Genomic DNA, 21,653 nt, shown 5'->3' on the forward strand with positions numbered 1-21,653 from the left:
GGTAAGGAAGATTAGCCCTGAGCTAACATTTGATGCCAATCTTCCTCTTTTTGCTGAGGAAGATTGGCCCTGGCTAACACCCGTGCCCATCTTCCTCTACTTTATATGGGACGCCACCACAGCATGGCTTGACAAGCGGTGCATCTGTCTGCGCCTGGGATCCGAACCTGTGAACCCCGGGCCACTGAAGCAGAGCGTGCGAACTTAACTGCTGCGCCACCGGGCCGGCCTCCACCCATTTTTTTTTTTAAGATTACTTTTTTTAAAAAAATTGAAATATAATCATTTCATTGTCAATTTTATATGATTCTTTTCATGTTTAGTTTTTTTTTTTAATTTTACTTTATTTTGCTAACAATTTTGTAGAATATATGTTCAATATTTTTATAAATTTGCAAATGTAATGACTTGTACCATGTCTATACATTTTGTACTTAAAATGTATAAGTATTTCACTTTACTGCTTTTCATTTTCACTGAATGAATTTGGAACACTTTTAAATAAAACACTGCCATTAAGTCAGTATTACTTGAAATAAATGGGACTGTCGTGCCTGTGAGGCAGCCACCAGAAGGCCCTGTGCCCTTGGCACACAGCATCCCCCACAAAGCCTTTGGGCAAGCACAGCCTGGGTCCAACCAGGACTTCCCAACGAGTGAGACAGATGGGAACTCAGAAAGATGGTGTCCCGCGTGTGTCACCAACACACAGAGGAGGCACCTCCAGGCCCCTGGAGCATTCTGCTGTGAGTGAGGGGTGCACACCCCCACCCCCATGGGCAGGAATGCGGTGTAATGTGAACCTCTGCTTGGACTGGGTCACGGATGCACGATGGTGGATGGGGAGCCCCAAATGCCTCTGCACTCCCTGGGGCCCGGCTCACCGATCTTCATCTGGAAGTTGTTGAAGGAGTGCTCGTTGATGTACTTCATTTGGTCCATCAGCTTCATGGCGAAGTCAGCCAGAGCCTTGATGTGGGTCTTGCCCACCTTGTCATAGGTGGAGTCGTTAAGGCCCGAGGCGGCCATGTACGTGCTGCCGATGGTCTTGATCTTTTCCAGCTGCCTGAACCGATCCTCGCTGATGATCTGGACAGAAAGGAGGCCAAATCTGGGTCAGCCCCAAGTCTGGGGCACTGAGATCTGCAGGGATGTGCAGCAGCAGGGACCCTCGTGTCTCCCCAATTCCCATAGTGGGGTCTGCCTCCATCACCAACTCAGTGCAAAGCCCCGATGCTCCCCAACAGAGCCAGGCCTCCCCCAGCACTCACCCACTGTATAGTGGCTGTGGGCTACAAGGCCATCTCCATGCCAAGAGCCCCTGGGGCCAGGTCATTAGTCACATCTGGGTCTCTCGCTCCCAACAGGGGCTGGAGTCCATCTCCCCCTTGCTGGCTGACGTCCCCATCCCACTCAGGGAAACTTCATCTTTGTCCAGCAGGACACTTCTCCTATCTCCAGGACCTGCTAGAAGCCTGCCCACACCCATTTCAGCCAACTCCAGTCACCCCACAGCCCAGGAGTCTCATGAGCTGTTTCTGACACTGTCTGGTCCCAGCGCCCCCACCCCTCTCCTCCCTGCGCTCCGTGCCCACGGCCCAGTATTCCCACTGGAGTTGCTCGCTCACACTCACTCCTCGGTAAGCTCCCAGGGTTGAGACTGCCTGACTGGGCGCAGCATCCCCAGTGCCTGGCACACACCAGGTGCTCAACAAGAGCGGGATAACTAAAGGAAGAGATGTCTGTTTCTGCCTCCACTGTTCAGGGCCCTGTGTCTTTGTCCTGCCTCCTCCCTGAGCCTGGGAACAACTCCGGCCTTGACTCTCTCAAGCCCTGGCACAGACACTTGGCTGTCCCAGCCTCGGGCCCTGTCCAACCCTAGATGGCACAAGAAGGATGGTGGATGATGGGGGGTGGTTGGTGAGTTAGCTGGGCAGGGCCTTGATGGGGTGGCCGAGGGCACAGACTTCAAATTCAAACAGCCTGGGCTGAAACCCCAGCTCTGCCACTTACTGCTGGTGACCTTAGGCAAGGCACTTAACACCTGTGGGCCTCAGTTTCCTCGTCTGTAACACAGCAATGGAGGAGGAAATGTATGTAAAGTGCCCAGGACACAGTCAGGCTCCTGCCATCACTGTTCACATCTGGAAGGTGAAAGGGGGCGTCGGGTCTCCTCGTCCCTCCCGCTCCAGGGACCCGAGTGCCCCCGCCCCGCCCGCACCTCGTCGAAGTCGGCGATGATCTCGTTGAGCAGCCGCAGGCACTCGACGCCCTCGTTGTTGGCCTCTAGCTCCACGTAGAACTCGGAGAAGTTGGCGATGGAGGCGAACATGACGGCCACGCACTCGCAAGACTGATAGTACAGCTCGTCGTTGCGCCGCTCGCGGGCCAGGAAGTGGGCAGCCACGTCCTTGGGCAGGATGTTGTGCAGCAGCCGCCGGTTGTAGGCCTGCAGCTCCTCCATCTCCTCCTTCTCCTCCGTGGCCTGGGACAGAGGACCCGGTCAGAGGAGGGGGCAGGCGACGCGCCGCTTAGAAAAAGACAGTGTGATCCGCGCAAATGCCAACACAGGCCCAAGATTTCAACGAGTGGCTGGTTTCCTCCCCTCCTCTCTGCTGCCTCTACTCTCAGGTTTTCTATCAAGAGCATCCATTACTTTGACCATCAGAAAAGAGAGATTTCTAAGTTTCTAACTCTTCCACGCCTGCCTCTTGGAAAGTGACACGCGTGAGGATGTTGATCCCGAGGGAGGGAACCCTTGAGAGGAAATGGGTCCCAGAGGAGAGGCTGAAAGGATGCTGTCTGCCCAAGACTAGAACGAGGCAGCAGGTGAAACAGATGGTCCAAGACCACCCCCTACATGGCCCGCCGGCTACCCAGCTGCTCCTCAACTTTCCCTCTTCCTCTTCTTATCAGGAAACACAATCAGAACAGCAGTTCCGTAAGGATCACTTTAACAGACTGACCCCAAGGGAGAACAGCTCAAAGCCCTGCCCAGTCTCCCTGGTTCCCACGAGAGCAGACTCGCCCCAGGGCCAGACGCAGCCAGGCAGGGCCAGGAGGCACAGGTGCCCCCAGGCGCCACCCAGAGTGGGACAGGGACATCACTGCTGACTTTGGTTCTCCCCCAGTTTGGGTCCCGGCTCTGGGCAGTTGGAGTTGGTGGTCACGCACCCTCCAGGTTAAAGGGACAGTGCAGAGCCCTCGGGTCAAGAGGCCAATAGTGGCCCACAGGCTGAGGCACAGAGGTCGTCATGCACCAAGGCGTGCAAGGAGCCATCTGACCAGGGCATTCATGGGACACGGGGGGTAGCGGGTGGAGTCTGCTGGCCTCCTCCCCCTTGATGACAAATACAATGGTCCCTTTAACTGGGAGTGGCCGTGTTGGTAAGGCAGCCTGCTTAGGTGTTCTCTAACTAAATGTGGAGGCCTTTCTATTCAGCTGCAACTAGAACCTCCAAAAGGACCAGGACTACTTCCCAGGGCCCTGGCTCTCCTGGTGGGCGGCAGCTGTCATGGGGAAGGAGCTGGCACCCCCACACAAGGCTGCAGGACCTGGGTCCTGCAGGGAAGGCAGAAAGCTCAGGGACCCCAGGGCTCAGAGGCTGAGCTTTGCCCGTAAGGTGAGAGGACCCACAGCCCTTCACTCCTGGAGCCACTGGAAACGTGGCCGCAAGGATGGGGGTCATGCCTCAGGAAGCTCCTGGACCCTGAGGCACCAGGTGGGTCCAGTGGGCACCTGCTACCTTCCTGCCCTGGAAGGTGACCTTTGCTCCTGTGAGGTGGGACACTAACCACCTCCCTACCCCGATAAATAAGGGCCACCTGCTCCTAGCTCTGGAACCAGTGTGCCAGAGGGAGAAGGCTGGTGGGAATCCCTGGACTTCTCGCAAGCTGTCCCAGGGAGATGTCCAGCTGGTCCATCTGCCTCTGAAAATGCACCAGGCTGCCCACAGTCCTGCTCCTACTGCCTGCTGAGACCACATGCCTGGGGACCCAGGAGCACTCCAGCTCCTGTGATCAGCCCAGCAGGTGGCAGAAATGTGACATGTGCCCTTCCTGGAGAGCATCTGCATTTAAGGGTCAGGCAGAATGGCGATGGAGGCTGGAGGCAGGGATGCTGGGAGCATGGCTACCGCTGAGAACAGAGGCCAAGCCCCCAGGGCCCTGGCCAGGTGCTCCAGCCACATCTGGGGAACTCTGTCCCAAGACATGCTGGGCAGCTGCCAACACAGCCAGCACCTTCTAGGGTTGGGCTCTGGCCAGGCAGGAAGTCTCAGGGGTCCACAGCATCTTGTTGGTCCTAATAATGTCAACGCTGTGGGAGGGGGACAAAAGTGGGCTCTCCTGAGAAGTGAGACCCAGTGGTTTGGCCAGGAGGGGGCCTTGCAGGTAAGGAAGGGTGTGTTCCTCGTGCGCGTGCTTCAGGGAAGCTAAGGACCCCAGATTTCACCACCTCCCTGTCAGCACCACACCCATCCACCAGGACCACAGATCCAACAGCAAAACGGGCGGCTGGGCAAGACTGGGGGTGGGGCAATGGACCCTCACTCACCCATCCCGAGGACTTGCATTCATGTTTTTGTTTATTGGTATTTATTTGATGTTGTCCCTCCTCCCAAAAGCCCTAGGGCAGGGTGGGAGATGGAGGGAGGTGGGAGCACCATGAGCCTTTTGCAGAGCTTCAATGGAGAGAGGCTGACATGCCTGGCAGGTAGAGACATGCTCACCCACACACTCACACACGCATGCGCACACATGTGCACAGGCCTTCTTAACTGTTTTCAAAATGGGGGCGGGGGGTCAGCCACTTCCCTTCCAATCTTCCCTTCCTTCCCTGAGGAAGCAAAGCAATCAGAAGAAAGGGTGCCACATGGCAGCATGCCCAGTGTGCCAGCAAGCAGGGCAGTGAAGACGGGAGAGGTCATGGTGGGCAGAGAAGGGGGCTAGAGTGGTTGGGAGGCTGGTTCCATTGAGCAAACGAGTAAATATACGACAGATAATGGGAGCTGGGCTTCTCGCTGCCAGAGATAATATTTGCAAGCATGGAAGTGGAAGGGCTGGAAAGAAGCTTGAGGTGTTGGGTTAGAAATGGCGGTACTAGTAGGAACTCATGGCTCATGAGAGATGAAGCAGTATAAATATGAATGAATATCAAGAGAGATACTGAAGTAATATCAATACATACGTATGCGTGTACACATATATGTTCATATAAACTTACATGTATTTCCTAGCTTTGTTCACGGAGAGGACATACAAGAGTGAGCACACGGAGTGCTCTGATCTTGGCTTCTAAATACCATCCTCCACTAACAAGAGTCAGGGCTCTTTGAAGAAATCACTGGTCCCTGGGCTAAAGCAGGGAAAGGACATGATGTGCCCCAGACATCTTCTTTTGCCAGAAAGTAATACAATGCTCAAAGAATGATGGAGACGTGTCAAAGAACACAGAAGCCAACCTAAGAAACTCACACTGACCAAACCCAGGACAATTCGAGCATTGACATAAATAATGAGAGGAGCAGATTAAAACCCACTGAATTCAGCAGGAATCCATGAGCCTATGCTGATATAGATAAATGAACGACTGAGTAAATAAGTGGGGGGAAGGAGAGCTCTTCCTTACAGCAGAATGCCAATTAACAAATGCAGACGGAGTGATGGACACAGGTCATCACTACCTGGCAGGCAGGAATCAGTAATGGATGCGGAGACTGGTGGAGGGAGGTTTGCTGAGGATGTGAATACCGGTGAAACATCGGAACACCTTTCCACAAAATGGTAATCGAATACAAAGCGGAAGATGGGGACCTGACGGTGGAGAAATCTGGCAGAGCCCACTTGAGTGGGTGATCAAGGTTAACGTCACCAGGGGTGGGACAGGTCAACATGGTGGAGGCCCCAGTATGATGCGCCAGGAGGTGCACAGCATCATTTCCACGGCGTTCCTCAAGAAGGCGGGGCCTGAGTCTGGACTTTGGCTGCGGGTCGTGGAATAAGGCTCTTTTGAAGACTGGCAAGGACTGAGAGACAAGACTGAGGAGACACGGCAGCAAAATGCAGAGTTTGCCCGGATGGGACCCTGGAGCAGAGCTGGGACAGTTGGTGAACCACGAACGGGCTCTGTGGGTGGGCCGGCGGTGCTGCCCAGTGATTCCTGACTGCGAGGTCGCGTGGGGGTGATGAAGGAGTGTCCTCGCTCTTGGAAGGTAGACACTGGAGAATTTAGGGGTGACGGGGCATCCTCTCAGAAGAGATGGGGGCTGATGGAGCGAATGCAGGAAAATGGTTGGGGAACCTGGTGAGGGACTGCTAGAGTTCCTTATACTGTTCTTGGACCTCTTCTTTAGGTTTAAAATTATATCTTAAAACTGCCCTCCAAAAAGAAGATAAAAATGGGGGGTAGTGTGGGGCGTGGGGAGGGAGGAGGTCAGGGAGGAAAGATGAAGTGGAGATAACCTGTTTCTGCGGCACATGTGGAGACAAACACTAATAATGTTAAGTGTCTCCCGGGGCGAAGACCCCACGGGGAGTGACAGAAAGACCGGGTCTCCACACCTCCCCAAACCCTCGGCACAGCTGGGGGCTGGGTGACAGCCGGGGACGCCGGAGGGAATGGCAATTATGAGGCACTTGTGCGGGGCCCCCGACCAAGGGGACCAGAGGAGGTCTCGGCCCTGTCCCCACCGCACCCCTTCCTGCAGCAGAGGAGACACCCCACGGCTCTGGCTGTTCGGGCCTGGGAGGGTCAGAGCCGGCTGAGAGCCGGGAGACTTCAGCTCTCCGAGAGAAAAGGCATCCTGCCTGTGGTTCATCCAGGGCTTCACCTTCAAACTCGAGAGGCGGCACCTGGCCGGGGGCTGAGAGCAAGCTGCTGCAGCCTGGGTCGGGGGAACAGGGCGTGGGGGCCGAGGGGAAGCTTCAGGCCACCCTGCTCAGCCCCACCAGGCAGCCTGAGTTTGACCCTGTGCACTCGGGAGCTGGACAAAGACACAGGAGGGGGTGAGGGGGCAGCAGGTCACAAAGAGGGGGCAGGGGCAGGCTCGCCCTCCTCTGGCTTCCACCCGTCTCAAGGCCTTTGCAACACAACTGAGTTGCACAACAGAACCATCTTGGAATGGGCTTCCTGGGGACTCCTGGGGGACTTGGGTCCCAGGTCCTGCAGAGTCTAGTCGGCCCTAGGAGAGAGCTGGGCCCTCTGGGAGCTTCCCCAAAGGAGGGGACAAGAGAGAGCAGGGAGAGGCTGAGGGGCAGCTCTGAGAAAAGAAGGTACGGCCTCACGCTGGATGTCCCCACAGTCCCTCCCAACCCAGGGTTCGTGAGGGCCATTCCTCATGCACAGCCTGTTCCCCAACCTCAGGGCATCCCCACTGGGGACTTCAGTCAGAACCTCAGCCAGACCTCACGCAAACCACCCCACAGCAGGGGAAACAAGAGGTCCCCATCCTCACTCAGCATCCACTGAAAGTCCAGGACCTCCTGCCCCAGCCTCAAGACTTTTTTAATCTCAACGTTAATGAGTTCAGGATGGAGAGGTCTCAGCAGATGCAGATGAAGTGGAGAAGTGGTCTGGACAGAGAGGCAGGCCAGGACGGGCAGAGAGGCCGGGCTAAGCTACACCCTGCAAAGGGCGGGGCTGGTATGACAAGCCAGCCATCACCCAGAGGGAAGACCAAGCTTTCTCAGCTCAGTGCCCTTGGGTGCCCTCTCCTGGACCTTTTCAGGTGGTCCAGTAGGTAACAAGCGGCCAAGGGTCTGCTGCCAGCACCTGGAGCACCCTGTGCGTGGCCCCGCGGCGTCCCCTCTCCAGGTGGCACAATCAGGGTGCAGGGCACAGACCCTGGAGGGCAGAGCACCGGTTGGGTTTCAGGTCAGAGCTGTGGCCCCCAGCACCCCACCGCCTCGGCCCCTGCCCAGGCACCTCTCCCCAGGGCCAGGGCACAGCCACCTGGCTGGGCTTCCCATCAACGGTCTTTGATGCCCCTTCCATCCGTGCCCCCCGGAACAGTCTTCACGCCCAGTTCTGGTCACGCCAAGCCCTGCTCAGAGGCCTCTGGAGCCCGCTCCCGCACCTGGCCCCACGACACCGGGACTATGAGCCCCTACTCTTCTCACCTCCTGCCACTCTTGCCCCCCCGCCTCCTGACTCCCTGCTGCCCCACAAACCGGGCCTGTCCACGCCTCTCCGTCCCTGCCTCTGGATGCTCGTAGCAGTGCTCCGTCAGTATGTGTGACTTAAGAGCATGTCTCCTGGGCCCATCGAAGTCCCAGCACTGTCTGGGGGGGTTTGTCTGGAATAAGCTCCAGGCTTTTGCCTCTTGGAGCCAGAGAGCAGGGAGCAGACCTGCTGGGACAAGGGGCACCGGCCAGCTGGGGCGAGGTCTGAGCAGGACACTCGTCAGTGCAGGACTGAGGCCCAGCCCAGCCCAGGCGACGAGCTCGCTCACTCACAAAGCGCCAGGCCTGGGCGCCTCCCCCACCCCAGTGCCAGCCCCCTGCCACCCACCTGCAGTTTCCAGAGGAAGTCGAGGCGGGCGGTGGACTCCACCTGCTGGGCGTGCAGGTACAGGGCCAGCACGAAGACTGAGATGACGATGGGCGTCACCACCTTCAGAGCCACCTTGGTCGCGTGCTCAGGGTTGCTGGGGGGAGGCAAGTGCCTGGCAACTCGTGGCAGGTTCCAGGCCCCTTCAGGCCTTTTCTCTTCCTCCCACTACAGCTCTCCCTCCTGCTCCCCCTCCTGCTCAAACTTCGCCTAAGGTGTGCATCCTCCAGGAAGCCTTCCTGGCTGGCAGCCCTGTCTCAGCCCCTGCTCACATCTGCAGCTCCGCAGCCACCGCTCCTCTCCTGATGCTTTTCTCTCCCCTATCCCTGGGGAGCCTCCCCATGATGGTCACACCAGGGGATGAAAGCGACCCTTCTGAAAAGCAGCGTGTACATCCCAGGTCTTTCTCAGGGGACAAGACAGGGGCTGCAGGTGCAGGAACAAGGGAGTCAGGCAGGCCATACTGACCATCTCTGGGCAACCTTGGGCAAGTCTCTTAACCTCCCTGAGCCTTATTTCCTTATCTGTAAAATGGGACAATGCCCACATCTCAAGATGGTGGTGAGAACTGAAGATACGGTGTACAAAATGCTCAGAACAGTACCTGACACGCAGGAGGAACTCCAAAACTGGTAGCTATTACTGTCTAATTATATTCCTGTTTACATTATTAATAAATACTCTACAAAAGCAGCTCTTCCAAACCCTGCTCCGTCCCAGCAAAGAGCCCAAACCTTGAACGCTGCATAGACTCCCTGCCCAGCAGTGGCCTCAATGCAGGGCTAACCTACAAACCCTCCCTCTGGAGGGAGAGGGGGCAGCGGTTCCTGTTCCCTGTGCCTGGGGGTCCCATGCCCGGGGGTCCCATGGCTGGGGGTCACCATGTGTGGGGTCTCACACACACCCCAGGGGGAGAGCTTGAGGTGAAATGCTTTAAGATGAGGCCTGTGGAACGACCTGTGGGTCTGAGATCCTGGCCACCGAGTCTGTAGAACATCTTGTGGGGGGTGGGGATCATAAAAGAATAGGAAGGCATCTACCCAATGTGGCCCCCTTGGTACCTGGCGAGGGAAGGGCCTCCTTGCCCCCTCTAGTCTCCCACCTTCCCACCAAGGCCCCCTCCCACCGGGGCACCGCTGCCTTCTCTGCTGGGCCCTGGGCTCCTGGCCTCTGGCTGCTCCGTGACAAGGGCAGGGAGGGGCCATATCAGAGAAGGGGCATCAACTCACCACTGGGAGGTCCCGTTGTTGTTGAAGTCTCTGTGGACACGAGGTGGGGAGAGCTGTTCAGGGCCACTCTTCTGCATGGCGGCCCCCATGCCAGCTCTGCCCCTCACGCCTTGCTCTGTTCCCCCATGTTCTGCCCCCACATGCTCTGCAAATGCTCTTCCCCCCACATGCTTTGCCCCTCCATGTTGTTCTGTCCCCCCCACTGCTCTTTCCCCACGCCCTGCTCTGTCCCCCATACCATACTCTGCCCTAAATGCCCTGCTTTCTGCTGCCCCCCTTGCCGTGCCCCCCCATGCCCAATCCTGCTGCCCCCACTGTCCCCCCACACCCCTCCGGGTCCAAGAACACTTTCAGGATGGGAGGTTTGCAGAAAGCCCCACCCCAACTAGCATCTGGTCCCCATGACCATGAATCCCCAGCCCTTCCCTGGGACCCTGGAGCCCCCATACATCCACCTGGGCGAAAGCCGGCTCGCCTCTCCCCACCCAGCCCTTTGCTACTGAGCCTTACAATGTGGCGAGTGCAAGTTAAGATGTCCTGTAAGTGTAAAATAGATACTAGGTTTTGAAGAACTCATGTGGGAAAAAATGGAAAATATTTCATTAATAATTTTATATGTACTACATATTAAATAACGTTGTAGATATATTGGTTAAATAAAACTATTATTTAAATTAATTGCACGTTTTGCCTTTTTAATATAGCTACTAGGAAACTGTCAATTACATATGGGGCTTGCATTTTTATCTACTGGATGGTGCTGCCCTTGAGCCAAATCAGGGGCTCGCGACCCAGAAATGACCCCCACTCGCTGCTCCTTCAGCAGGAGGAAGAGAGGCTGCGGGGGTGGGGGAGGCGGAGCAGGTAAGAAAGAGGAGGCGAAGGTTCCCGCTGCGCCCCGACCCACAGCGGGAAGGCCCGGCCTCCTCCCTCTCCTCGTCCTCACAGGCCTGTGGCCTGCACGGCTCCCAATGCTCCAGTATGTCCCTGTGTCACCTGCCCCAGCCCCACACAGCGCCAAGGAGTTCTTCCTGGAATCTGACTGAGAGCCTTCTTTACATCTTCACTCTCTCAGGTAACACTCTCCTCACAAGAGTAACGTTTCTGACACTGGAGTTACTGCCTGTTTCATCCATGACTGGACCTCCACTGCCCAGCTCAGGGCCGGGGACACGGCGGGCCCTCAATAAATATTCAGAATGCGTGGACAGATGCACGACTGGATCCCTTCCTCTAACCCAGAGGAAGCACAGTTGGCTGCATTTTCTCAGGGGACACAGACCTGTCACTCACACTTTTGCTCTTCTTGTGTGTGCGTTGGGGGGGGGGGGTTGATGGGAAGAAAAGAGGACTACAAATCAGGCACTTCACATACAATTTGCTACTATGGGTATTATTATTCCCATGTTACTGGGGAAAAAACAATGAGATTCAGGAAAAATAGCCAAATGTGTCTGAGGCTGAGATTCAAACTCATTTTGACCCAAAGCTAGAGCTCTCTCCCCTCACAGAGCCACCTCCCTTGGAAATCTGATATCTGTCACTATACGACCAGGCGGACTGCCAGCCAGATAGCCTGGGGCACAACCCCCATGCCTGCCACTTCCTGTGGGACTCAATCGCTCACCATCACAGCCAGGAGCCTTTGAGCAGTGCACAAACCACCCAACCCTCCGTGGCGGCTCTGCCTACTTTGCTGGGTTGCTGTGCGCGTGAAAAGGGATAATGTATGTCCAAGCGCCTGGCTCAAGTGGGACACAGAGCCCATGAACAACAAAGGCTGTTCCTCTGCTCCCACAGACCTTGCTATCCAGCTCGAACCTTGACCCCTCTTGGACCGGGGTGCCACAAGCAGTCGGAGTTAGATGAAAATAGCTCATCAGAGGCTGCCTTGGCCTAGTGAGGAAAAATCCACTGAGGCCTGAGGTCGGGAGTGAGTAGGAAACTGGAGACAGAAGGACAGTGGGACCTAGTTGCCCTGTGGCCACCCCACCACCAAGGAATGGAAGGAGGGAAAGAAACAGACGCTGTGGTGCTCTGCCCAGGTGGTCAGAGCTGGGGAGCGACAGGACACCCCACTGCAAGGCCCCTACAGCCAGGACCCCAGCCTCCTGCTCTTCCCACCTCTCCGCAACGCCCCAGACCCGGTGTGGGGTGTGAGGGGGGTGCCACCTACATGGCGTTGGCGGTGACCAGCAGGTCGGCATTGTCAAAGAGCGTGACACCGGGCACCTCGACGACGAGCACGTATATGAGCTCGATGGCCAGCATGAGCACCAGCTTCCCGATGCAGCTGATCTGCAGGAACACGGAGCAGGCCAGCAGGCTGAGCAGCACGCTGTAGGTGAAGTACTGGGGAAAGAGGGCGGGGACAGCGGGCGTCAGCGCCCCGGGCCCCGCCCCAACCCCAGCCCCGCCCCCAGCATCCCACCAGCCTGAAGTGAAGCCGGGTCAGGGCAAACTAGTGATGTCATGTGAAGGGCCCTGGTTAGGAACCAGGAGATGGAGGCCGGGGTTGAGTTGGGTGGGTACTGGTGGTAGAGCCCAGTGGTTGGAGCAGGGTTCCAGGCTCAGGCCGACTTGAGTTTCATTGCTGATTCATTATGGACTGTTTGTGTGACCTGGGCCATTTATTCAAACTCTCTTAAGCCTCAGTTTCCCCACCTGCAAACCCTCCTCTCTCATGGGCTAACTGTGACGATTACCCAAGATGAAGCCACTTGGCACAGGGCCTGTGCCCTCAATAATTGTGGGGAGCACAGGCCCCAACCCCTGATCTGCAGCTTTAAACCCAAAGGTCTGAAAACTGAGTGTTTTCATAACTGACATGGTGGCAACACCTGGGCCGACGGGTGTGACATTAATTACATCTTTACCCTGCTTCCTGTGACGATTCATCCATTCTGCTGCAGAAAGATGACCGTGTTTCACTATCAGGTGCTACCCAGACTCCACCGGGGGTGTGACGTAACCTTTTAAAATCTGTCCAAAATGTACCTGACCTGGAAGGTTTCAGATGCGGGATGGCGGCCCCGTATGATTTACTTTGGCGAAGTCCCTTGCGGTCTCTGAGCCTGTTTCTTTCTCAGACAACTGAAGGTCCAAGCCAGGAGATCTTGGAGGCTCCCTTCTGCCGTCCACCCTGACGCTAATCCTAGACACGTCAGCATCTATTATTTTGTTCTTTCTTTTAAATTCAGCACCGTTATTTCTGACTCGGGCATCGGGACTCTTAGTGTTCTCTGCCACGGTCTTGGGCTGGGGGACTAATGGCGCTGGCTGGCGGTGGGGGTAGCCCCCAGGACCTTCTGCCTCCCCAGGCCCTCAGGAACCCAGAGAGGGGCTGCAGAGGCCCCCGGGGATTGGAAGGGAGAGGGAGCAGCCTCAAGTCACCACCAGGAATGGGGGCAGAGGAAGGAGTAGGGAGCACACCAGATAATTCAGCCCCAGAGACAATGCCATCCTTGGGGGCTGGGGAGGGGGCCCCCAGAGCCAGCCTGGATTCCCATTTAGACCCTGGGCCCAGACAACCAGGGGCCAAAGCCTAATGCTGGGGTCCCCAGCATTAACACGTCTGTGCGGATTTGCTGAAGCACAACAACATTGTGGAAGGGGGTCAGCCCGAGAGCTCTGAGGCCGGCAGGGCCTGAAAGTGGCCAGGCTTGTGAGGGTTGAAGGCTGGCACCAACCATCTCCTGCAAACGAGGAGCTAGAACCGGCCGTGCCGCTGCCCTCTTCCCCGACCCGTCAGCTTCTCCCACGGAGCAACCACCAAGGGGCAAGTGCGACACCAAAAACAGCCTCTGCTTCTCCGCAAGCAGCCCTCTGGCAGAGCTCCTGTGGGCCCGGGGCCAGGTGTCAGAGGGAACAGAGGCGGGGAGCAGAGGGCTGCACCGGTTGGGGGGTAGGTGCTGGGCCTGTGGGCAGAGAAGCAGCGCTGGTCCAGGTGAGCACCCGCGGGGCCCTACTCCTCTGAGTCCCCTTGCCCGTGTGCACAGGGAGACGGCTCAGTCTCCTTCCCAGGGAGGGGGGAGGCTGGCACTGTGACAGCCCACGGGGCCCCCACTGCAGTTCTGGACCCTCGTTGTGAGTCATGGGCCCTTTGTGAATTGGATGAAAGCACGGACCCTCTCCCCAGAAAACGGAGAAACTGCCATCCTCTTACAGGTTTCCTGTGAGCCCGGCAGGGAGCTGGGGTGTGGGGACCACCCCGTGCATGGAGCCCACGCCCTGGGCTGGAAGCCTGGCCCTGCTGCTCGCTGCTCCTCGAGGAGTCCAGCAAGGTGAATGAAATACCTCGAATACCACAGGCGCTTAATGCGTGCTGCTCTCTAAGGGTACTCGGTGCTATTTTTTAAACCCAATAACCTGTAGGTACACAATTTCTTTTGAGGGTGATGAAAATGTTCTAAAATTAGATGACGATGACGGCTGCACACGTGTGTGCATATACTAAAAGCCACTGAGTTGCACACTTGGAGTGGGTGAACCCGATGGTTGTATGGTTTGGGATTGCGTTTCCTTTGCTCCTCTCTGCTCTCTGACCCGCAGCAGAGGGGCTTTCCTGGGGCAGCATCGGGTCTGCTCCGAAGCTGAGGGTCCAGAAACAGCTCTGCCCTCAGGTTAAGAGCATGAACTCTGGAGCCAGAAGACCTGGGTAGGAGCTCTGGCTCTGCTGCTTACTCGCTGTGTGACCTTGGGCAAGTTACTTAACCTCTCTGTGCCTCAGTGTCATCTGTATAAAGGAGATAATAATAGTATCTATGTCATAGGGTTGTTGTGAGGATTAAATGCGTAAATGAGGATTAAATGAGTGCTACGTATGCACACAGCACAGTGCCTGGCACATGGTAAGGACTATGTAAACAATAGCTATGCTATTCTTATTTTTACTGTTATATTGAGGAGGCTGGCCTTATTCACCGGTGTCTGACACATGGAGAGAGACTGGAGGAAGGAGGTCTCTGGAATGGCAGTGAGCTCGAGGGCCCCCGACTGTCCCTCAGAGCAGCCAAGGGCAGAGAGGGGGTGGGAGGGTCTCCGTCTGCGTCCAGTGCCTCCCTGCCCAGTACCTCGGGGAAGTTGCAGTTGGGCCAGGGGCTGCCACAGAAGCCCTGCTCGTTGCCCAGGCTGTAGTTGGCGGCCGACTCCACCACGTGGCACGCGTTGACCTGGTTGGCACTGATGTTGTGCTCGTCCGCCAGGCAGCCAAACAGGTCCCTGGAGTTGCACATGAACTGGAGGCGGGGCAGGGGAGGGTCAGCCCTGGGGGCCAGCCAGGGCAGCCCATCTCCACAGGGCAGCGGGTGCCCATGCACCCTCTGTCTCAGGCGCAGCCTGACACTGCCCGGGGACAGGAGAGGAGGCTGGGAGAGGCCAACGACTGCGCTAGGTGTGCCCAGCTGCCCAGTGCGTGGCTCATAAACCTCCCGTGGGGACTTCCCTGAGTCGTTATGGCTCACCAGCCTTCACAGCGAGGAACCTGGGTCTGACCCCAGTCTCAAGGTGAGACACGAGTAAGAATTTCCAGGGAGGGAGGACTCCAGGGTCTAGGGGAAACTCCCCTTCCAGCCCAGGCCTGTGGGGTACAGGGCTCCACCAGTTCTGACCCAGTGGGGCAGGGGAAGCACTGGGGAGGTAGAGCGACCCACCATGTTGACAAAAGCCGATAGGAACACCAAGATGATGGTGAACACCCCAAGCAGGGTGCTGTTCATCTTGGACCGCACGATCTTCCTGGACAGGGTCTGCAGGGGGGCCGGGAAGAGCTGTCCCGGGGGAAGAGGGAGGGAGAAAGAGACATAAAAGAATTCAGTGGGGACTCCACAAACACCCTAGAGCCAGGCCTGCCCTCCATCTTCCTCTCTCTCCAGCATAACCCCAGGGGCCTTCCTGAACACCCTCCCAGTGGGCAAGCCTCCAGCCTTGCGCCACTGCACCACTGCTTCCGGCTAACAGCGGCGCACACTCTGCAGCAGGCCAGGAGTGGGTCTACCTGGGGAGCTCACAGGTGAAAGCCAGGACGAAAAGAAAGATGCTATTTTGACCCCAACAGGGAAGCAGAGGAGAAAGCACATGTACCCATTTTGTGAATTTTAGGATGCTCAGAGTTACGATCAGGGAGGGGTGGTGGGTGGCAGTTGAGGAGGTGTGGAGGGGCCCAGAACTTTCCCGGGGAGGGTCATAAGCCTTCTTAGAAGAAGTAGGGAGCTGTGGGTCTGAGGATTCCGAGAGGACCTAGTATCCAGAGGAAGAGGATGGCTTGTGAGAAGGGGGCAGACGAGCAATGCAGCAGGAGGGTGGGCCTTGGACAAGTGAATCAAGGGAGGCTGTTTTCAGCAGGATGCTCCAGGATCTGCATTTCCCTCACCCAACCCTTCTTATATCTCCTTCAACTAGACAAACCACATGTTCACTCAAAGACCCACTGCAGTTTGATAAGTAAATGGCTGGGCTCCACCAAGTCTGACACAGTTGGCCTCGCTGACCACGTCCTCCTCATCTCCCAAGCAACCCACAAAAGAAGGTGGTAGACCCAGAGAAGCAGAGCAGTAGATGCGGGCTTCCCCTGCCCCACCCCCCTCAACGCCTCCTGGTGAGGCTGATCTGCTGCAAACATGCCAGGTGTCCTGTGGAAACCCCCAAGGACAGAGGAGGGTGGTGGAAAAGGCACTGGACAAGGAGTCTGGAGGCCTGGGTTCTAGGTGTGGCTTTTTCTGTGTGACCCTGAGCAAGTCACATCCCCTCTCTGAAGGCTTCCCATCTGTAGGGCTACTGGGGCCATCAGCATCCCTGCATATTCTGGCTGAGTGGCATCCATCCTCTGATGCTGAGAGTTTCTGTAGCTGGTCACGCAGACAACTAAGTAGGCAAGGGGACACAATGTGACCACTGTGTGACTGCTCACTCCCAGGGTGGAGGGGACTGGCCTGTGTGCTACAATGTTTACTGCTAGCAAGTGCCAGGCCCTTGGTCCAGCGTTCCTTAGCTGTGACCCAAACTCACTACATGCAGGGCATCTACATGGGTCCATCACATCACCCCCATGGGAATTGGTGGCAAGAGGGAACCAACACAAATATGCTGATGCTCATGCTGCTTGCTGTGCCGTGAGTAATAACGTCTTTTGTCTCTGACCCAGGAGTCTCATGTCTTCTGCCAGCATCCACGAAAGAGCAACAAGCTAACTTATTAGCTTATAAGTAGTGAAACCAACTCTCAGACTCTTCACAGTTCTTGGCACCAAGTAAGTGCCCTGCTCATCCCTCAGTCTTGGGCTTTGGGCTGGGTTTGAGTGTAGGGAAGCAATATATCTTTTCCACCCCAAATCCTTCTCCACCCTTCCAATAAGACCACTTCCTATTTGGCAGAGGAAAAGAGAGGACCACAGGGAAGAAGAGACCACAGGAAGGACTGCAGCAGTGTCAGAAGCCTGCAGCCATTCAGGCTGCAGGCTGAGCAGTGATGACCTGGGACTCCCTGTCCCCAGCAGGGGTGCCCCCCAGGTGTGTTCATGTATCATCAAGTCTGTGGCAACATTTTGAAAAAGCACTTCCTTCTGGGGGAATAAAGGAGACAATCTGAACGAACCCACTTACATGGTAGAAGGAAAGATGTGTGTGATCTGGAGAGCATAAGCTTGGATTAAAATCCTGCTTAATACACAGAGATCAATGGAATAGAGTGCAAGTCCAGAAAAAAAACCTTAAATTTATGATCAACTGATTTTGACAAGGTTGCCAAGACAATTCAATGGGGAAAGAATAGCCTTTTCAATAAATGTTGCTGAGACAACTGGATACTCACATGCAAAAGTATGAAGTTGGGCCCCTACCTCATACCATATACAAAAATTAACTCAAATCAGAGACCTAAATGTAAGAGCTAAAACTATAAAACTCTTAGAAGAAAATATACAAGCAAATCTTTGTGACTTTGGGTTATGAAATGGTTTCTTAGATATGACACCAAAAGCACAAGCAAAAAAAGTAAAAATACATAAAATGAGCCAAATTTAAATATTTTGTGCTTCAAATAACACCATCAAGAAAGTAAAAAAGGTGTTGGTGAGGATGTGGAGAAATTAGAACCTTTGTGCACTGCTGATGCCCATGTAAAATGATACAGCTGCTGTAAAAACAGTATGATAGTTCCTCAAAAAATTAAATATAGAATTAACATATTATCCAGCAATTCTACTTCTGGGTATATACTCAAAAGAACAAAAAGCAGGGGCTTGTACAGATATTTGTACACTCATGTTCACAGCAGCATTATTCACAATAGCCAAACGGTAGAAGAAACCCCAGTGTCCATCTATAGATGAATGGATAAACAAAATGTGGTACATATATACAATGGAATATTATTCAGCCTTAAAAAGGAAGGAAATTCTGACACATGCTACAACATGGATGAACCTTAAAGACATTATGTTAAGTGCAAGCCAGTCAGAAAAGGACAAATACTGTATGATTCCACTTATATGAGGTACCTGGAGTAGTCAAATTCCTAGAGGCAGAAAGTAGAATGATGATTGCCAGGGGCAAGGGCGGAATGGGGTGTTATTGTTTAATGGGTATAAAGTTTCAGTTCAGGAAGATAAAAAGTTCTGGAGATGTATGGTGGTAATTGTTGCACAAAAATGTGAATATACTTAATGCCACTGAACTGGACACTTAAAAATGGTTAAAATGGAAAATTTTATATTATGTATATTTTATCACAAAAAAAAAGATTATGAAAAAAAGAAAGTGAAAAGTCAACCCACAGAATGGGAGAAAATTGTTGTAAACCATATAGCTACTAAGGGTCTTGTAACCAGAACATACAAAGAACTTTTACAACTCAACAATAAGACAAATAACCCAATTAAACAATGGGCAAATTATTTAAATTGATATTTCTCCAAAGAATCTATACAAATGACCAATAAGCACATGAAAAGATGTTTAACATCATTAGTCATCAGGGAAATGCAAATCAAAAACACAAGATACGACTTCACGCCCACTAGGATGGTTATAATCAAAAAGTCAGATAATAACAAGTACTGGTGAGGATGCAGAGAAAATGGAACCCTCATACACTGCTGGTGAGAATATAAAATGGTGCAGTTGCTTTGGAAAACAGTTTGGCAGCTCCTCAAAATGTTAAACATAGAGTCACCCCACATGACCCAAAAATTGTACTCTTAGGTATATACCCAAGAGAACTGAGAACACAAGTCCATGTAAAAGCTTGTACACAAATGTTCATAGCAGCATTACTAATAATAGCCTGAAAGTGGAAACTACCCAAATGTCCATCAATTGATGACAGGATACACAAAATGTGGTATATCCACACAGTGGAATATTATTTGGCCATAAAACGGAATGAAGTGCTGTTATATGGTACAACATGGATGAACCTTGAAAATATTATGCTAAGTGAAAGAAGCCAATCTCAAAGGGCCACATGTTGTATAATTCCATTTTTATGAAATGTCCAGAACAGGGAAATTCATAGAGACAGAAAGTAGATCAGAGGTTGCCAGGAGCTGTGGTTGCTAATAGGTATGGGGTTTCTTTTCGGGAGGATGACAATGTTCTGGAATTAGTGGTGATAGTTGCACAACTTTATGAATATACTAAATACTATTGAATTACAATTTCATCCACCTTTATAAAGTGAATTTTATGGTATGTGAATTATATCTCAGTATGAAGCCAGTAAACAGTTAGCCATTGATGATTAGGTAACTAGTAACTAAAGTTCTTTTTGCGATTACTAGTTATAGCTTTTAGTTGTTTTCCCACCCATTGTTAACCGTGTTGCTTAGGCAACATGCTAACTGACTCCCACTAGGTTTCTGTAGATCACATCTCCCTGGCGCTTGGGTCACCACGGTAATGGGTGTTTGAGCTGTTTTTCAGGAATTAGGACCCCCTTGTCCAGTTCAGGCCAGTTGAGATCACCAACCCATCAACTGGACCCACACAGATGCCCAATAAATGACCTTTTAACGTCAAAAGGCTAAAAACTCCACTCTCAGATCATACTAACGCCACCATTTTGTGAACATGCGTCCCATGAAGAGCCATGAAGTTTGACTACGCTTGCACAGATCATCATCAAAATTACCTCACCTCTCCTCACCTCCAATCATCCATCTCCACACTTCAGACCACCTTGCCCCCCTACCCCGTAAATATCCCTGAGTCCCCATTATTGGGGAGGCGGATTTGAGAATCGTTCTCCGGTTTTCTCACTTGGCTGCCTTGTGATTAAAACCCTCTCTGCTGCAATCTCGTCGTCTCAGTGTTTGGCTTTCCAGGCAATGGGCAAAAACGAACCCGGTTCAGTAACAAATAAAGCACTTATTAAAAAAATCCCGCTCAGGGCCGGCCCCGTGGCACAAGCAGTTAAGTGTGCAGGCTCTGCTGCGGCGGCCCAGGGTTCGCAGGTTCAGATCTGCTTGGCAAGCCATGCTGTGGCGGCGTTCCATATAAAGTAGAGGAAGATGGGCACGGATCTTAGCCCAGGGCCAGTCTTCCTCAGCAAAAAAAGAGGAGGATTGGTAACAGATGTTAGCTCAGGGCTGATCTTCCTCACACACACACACACACACACACACACACACACACAAATCCTGCTCAGCCCCTCACTAGCTGTGTGATCCCGGGAAGTCATTACCAGCTCTGAGCCTCAGTTTCCTTATCAGTAAATAGGGACTATCTACCTCCCAGGGTGGTTATGAAGACTCAACGAAATGATACATTTGAACTGCTTTGTAAACTGTTAAATTCAATAGGCAATTTAGTTAATATTTGCATTTTTTAAAATTTATTTTGTGTGTGTGTGTGTGTGTGAGGAAGACCAGCCCTGAGCTAACATCTGCCAATCCTCCTCTTTTTTTGCTGAGGAAGACTGGCCCTGGGCTAAGATCCGTGCCCATCTTCCTCCACTTTATACGGACACCGCCACAGCATGGCCTGACAAGCGGTGCGTCAGTGTGCACCCAGGATCCGAACCGGCGAACCCGGGGCCGCAGCAGCAGAGCGCGCGCACTTAACCGCTGCGCCACCCGGCCTGCCCCAATATTTGCATTTTAAAGAGCCATATTGCCAATAAGAATAAAAGTCCTTGTTTCCCATTAAAGGAATTTTTGGTTTCACAGCTGGTGAAAGTGTTTTGGCATCAGCATGAGGATCTTCCTCTGAAATGGTATGACAGATGGTTTCTTATCTTTGCTTGCTTAAAATTTTGCCATTCCATCCCTCCTCCCGCCAAGTTGCTTAAATTGTTTCGGTTCTGATCACCCTATCTATCAATTGAAGGGCTTCCCTCACCATTTTGCAATCACCAGTGTAATGACTGATTAAGGCAAAAGTTATTAGTAAATGCTAAAACTCTCTTTATGGACGGCGGTTGGAGAACAAGATAGGCACGCCAGCTTCCCAGTGAACGTGGGATGGGGAGCCCCACAGGGGCCACCCAGAGGCCAGGAGAAGAACTGCAGGCTATTAAAAAAATTCAACCTGGAATGCAGCTCTAGCATCTAGCAAATGATTAACTCTTAATGCATCGGCTTGCTACAAGCCAATTTCCCTTGTCACCCTTTAAAAAGAGCTGCTCTTGACTTGAAAACCTTAGCAGGAACCCAGGAATTGATGCTTTTTTGAAGTCTCCAGAAGATTTGACATCCTGCACTGGTAACGGTTTATAGAGTATTTCATCTCCTGTAATCAAAAAGTTCATGTGTATGTTGACCCTAAATCCCACCTTTACTGACCCCAGTGTGGATGACAAAACTCTTCCCCTGGGGCAGAGTCTCCTTGGGGGCCGCCCTACAGCTGCAAGCAGATCCTGAAGGGCATTTTACAGCAGGATAA

General features: G+C 53.4%; 1 protein-coding gene across 2 annotated transcripts in view; it reads right to left on the reverse strand.

Annotated features, from left to right (window-relative positions):
- Positions 1–21,653, reverse strand: part of ADCY5 (adenylate cyclase 5) — a 152,275-nt gene that overhangs the window by 4,956 nt on the left and 125,666 nt on the right. For both annotated transcript variants that reach the window (XM_087439708.1, XM_087439707.1), the window contains exons 13-19: positions 15,429–15,545; positions 14,850–15,014; positions 11,954–12,129; positions 9,778–9,807; positions 8,510–8,645; positions 2,222–2,485; positions 885–1,089 (exon numbers count right to left, since the gene is read on the reverse strand). In XM_087439708.1, the coding sequence (XP_087295834.1) occupies positions 885–1,089; positions 2,222–2,485; positions 8,510–8,645; positions 9,778–9,807; positions 11,954–12,129; positions 14,850–15,014; positions 15,429–15,545 (1,093 nt within the window). The remainder of the gene's footprint in view (positions 1–884; positions 1,090–2,221; positions 2,486–8,509; positions 8,646–9,777; positions 9,808–11,953; positions 12,130–14,849; positions 15,015–15,428; positions 15,546–21,653) is intronic.

Source organism: Ceratotherium simum, chromosome 15 (genome assembly GCF_057802395.1).
Source record: "Ceratotherium simum simum isolate JZ-2026a chromosome 15, ASM5780239v1, whole genome shotgun sequence".
NCBI classification, from domain to species: domain Eukaryota; kingdom Metazoa; phylum Chordata; class Mammalia; order Perissodactyla; family Rhinocerotidae; genus Ceratotherium; species Ceratotherium simum.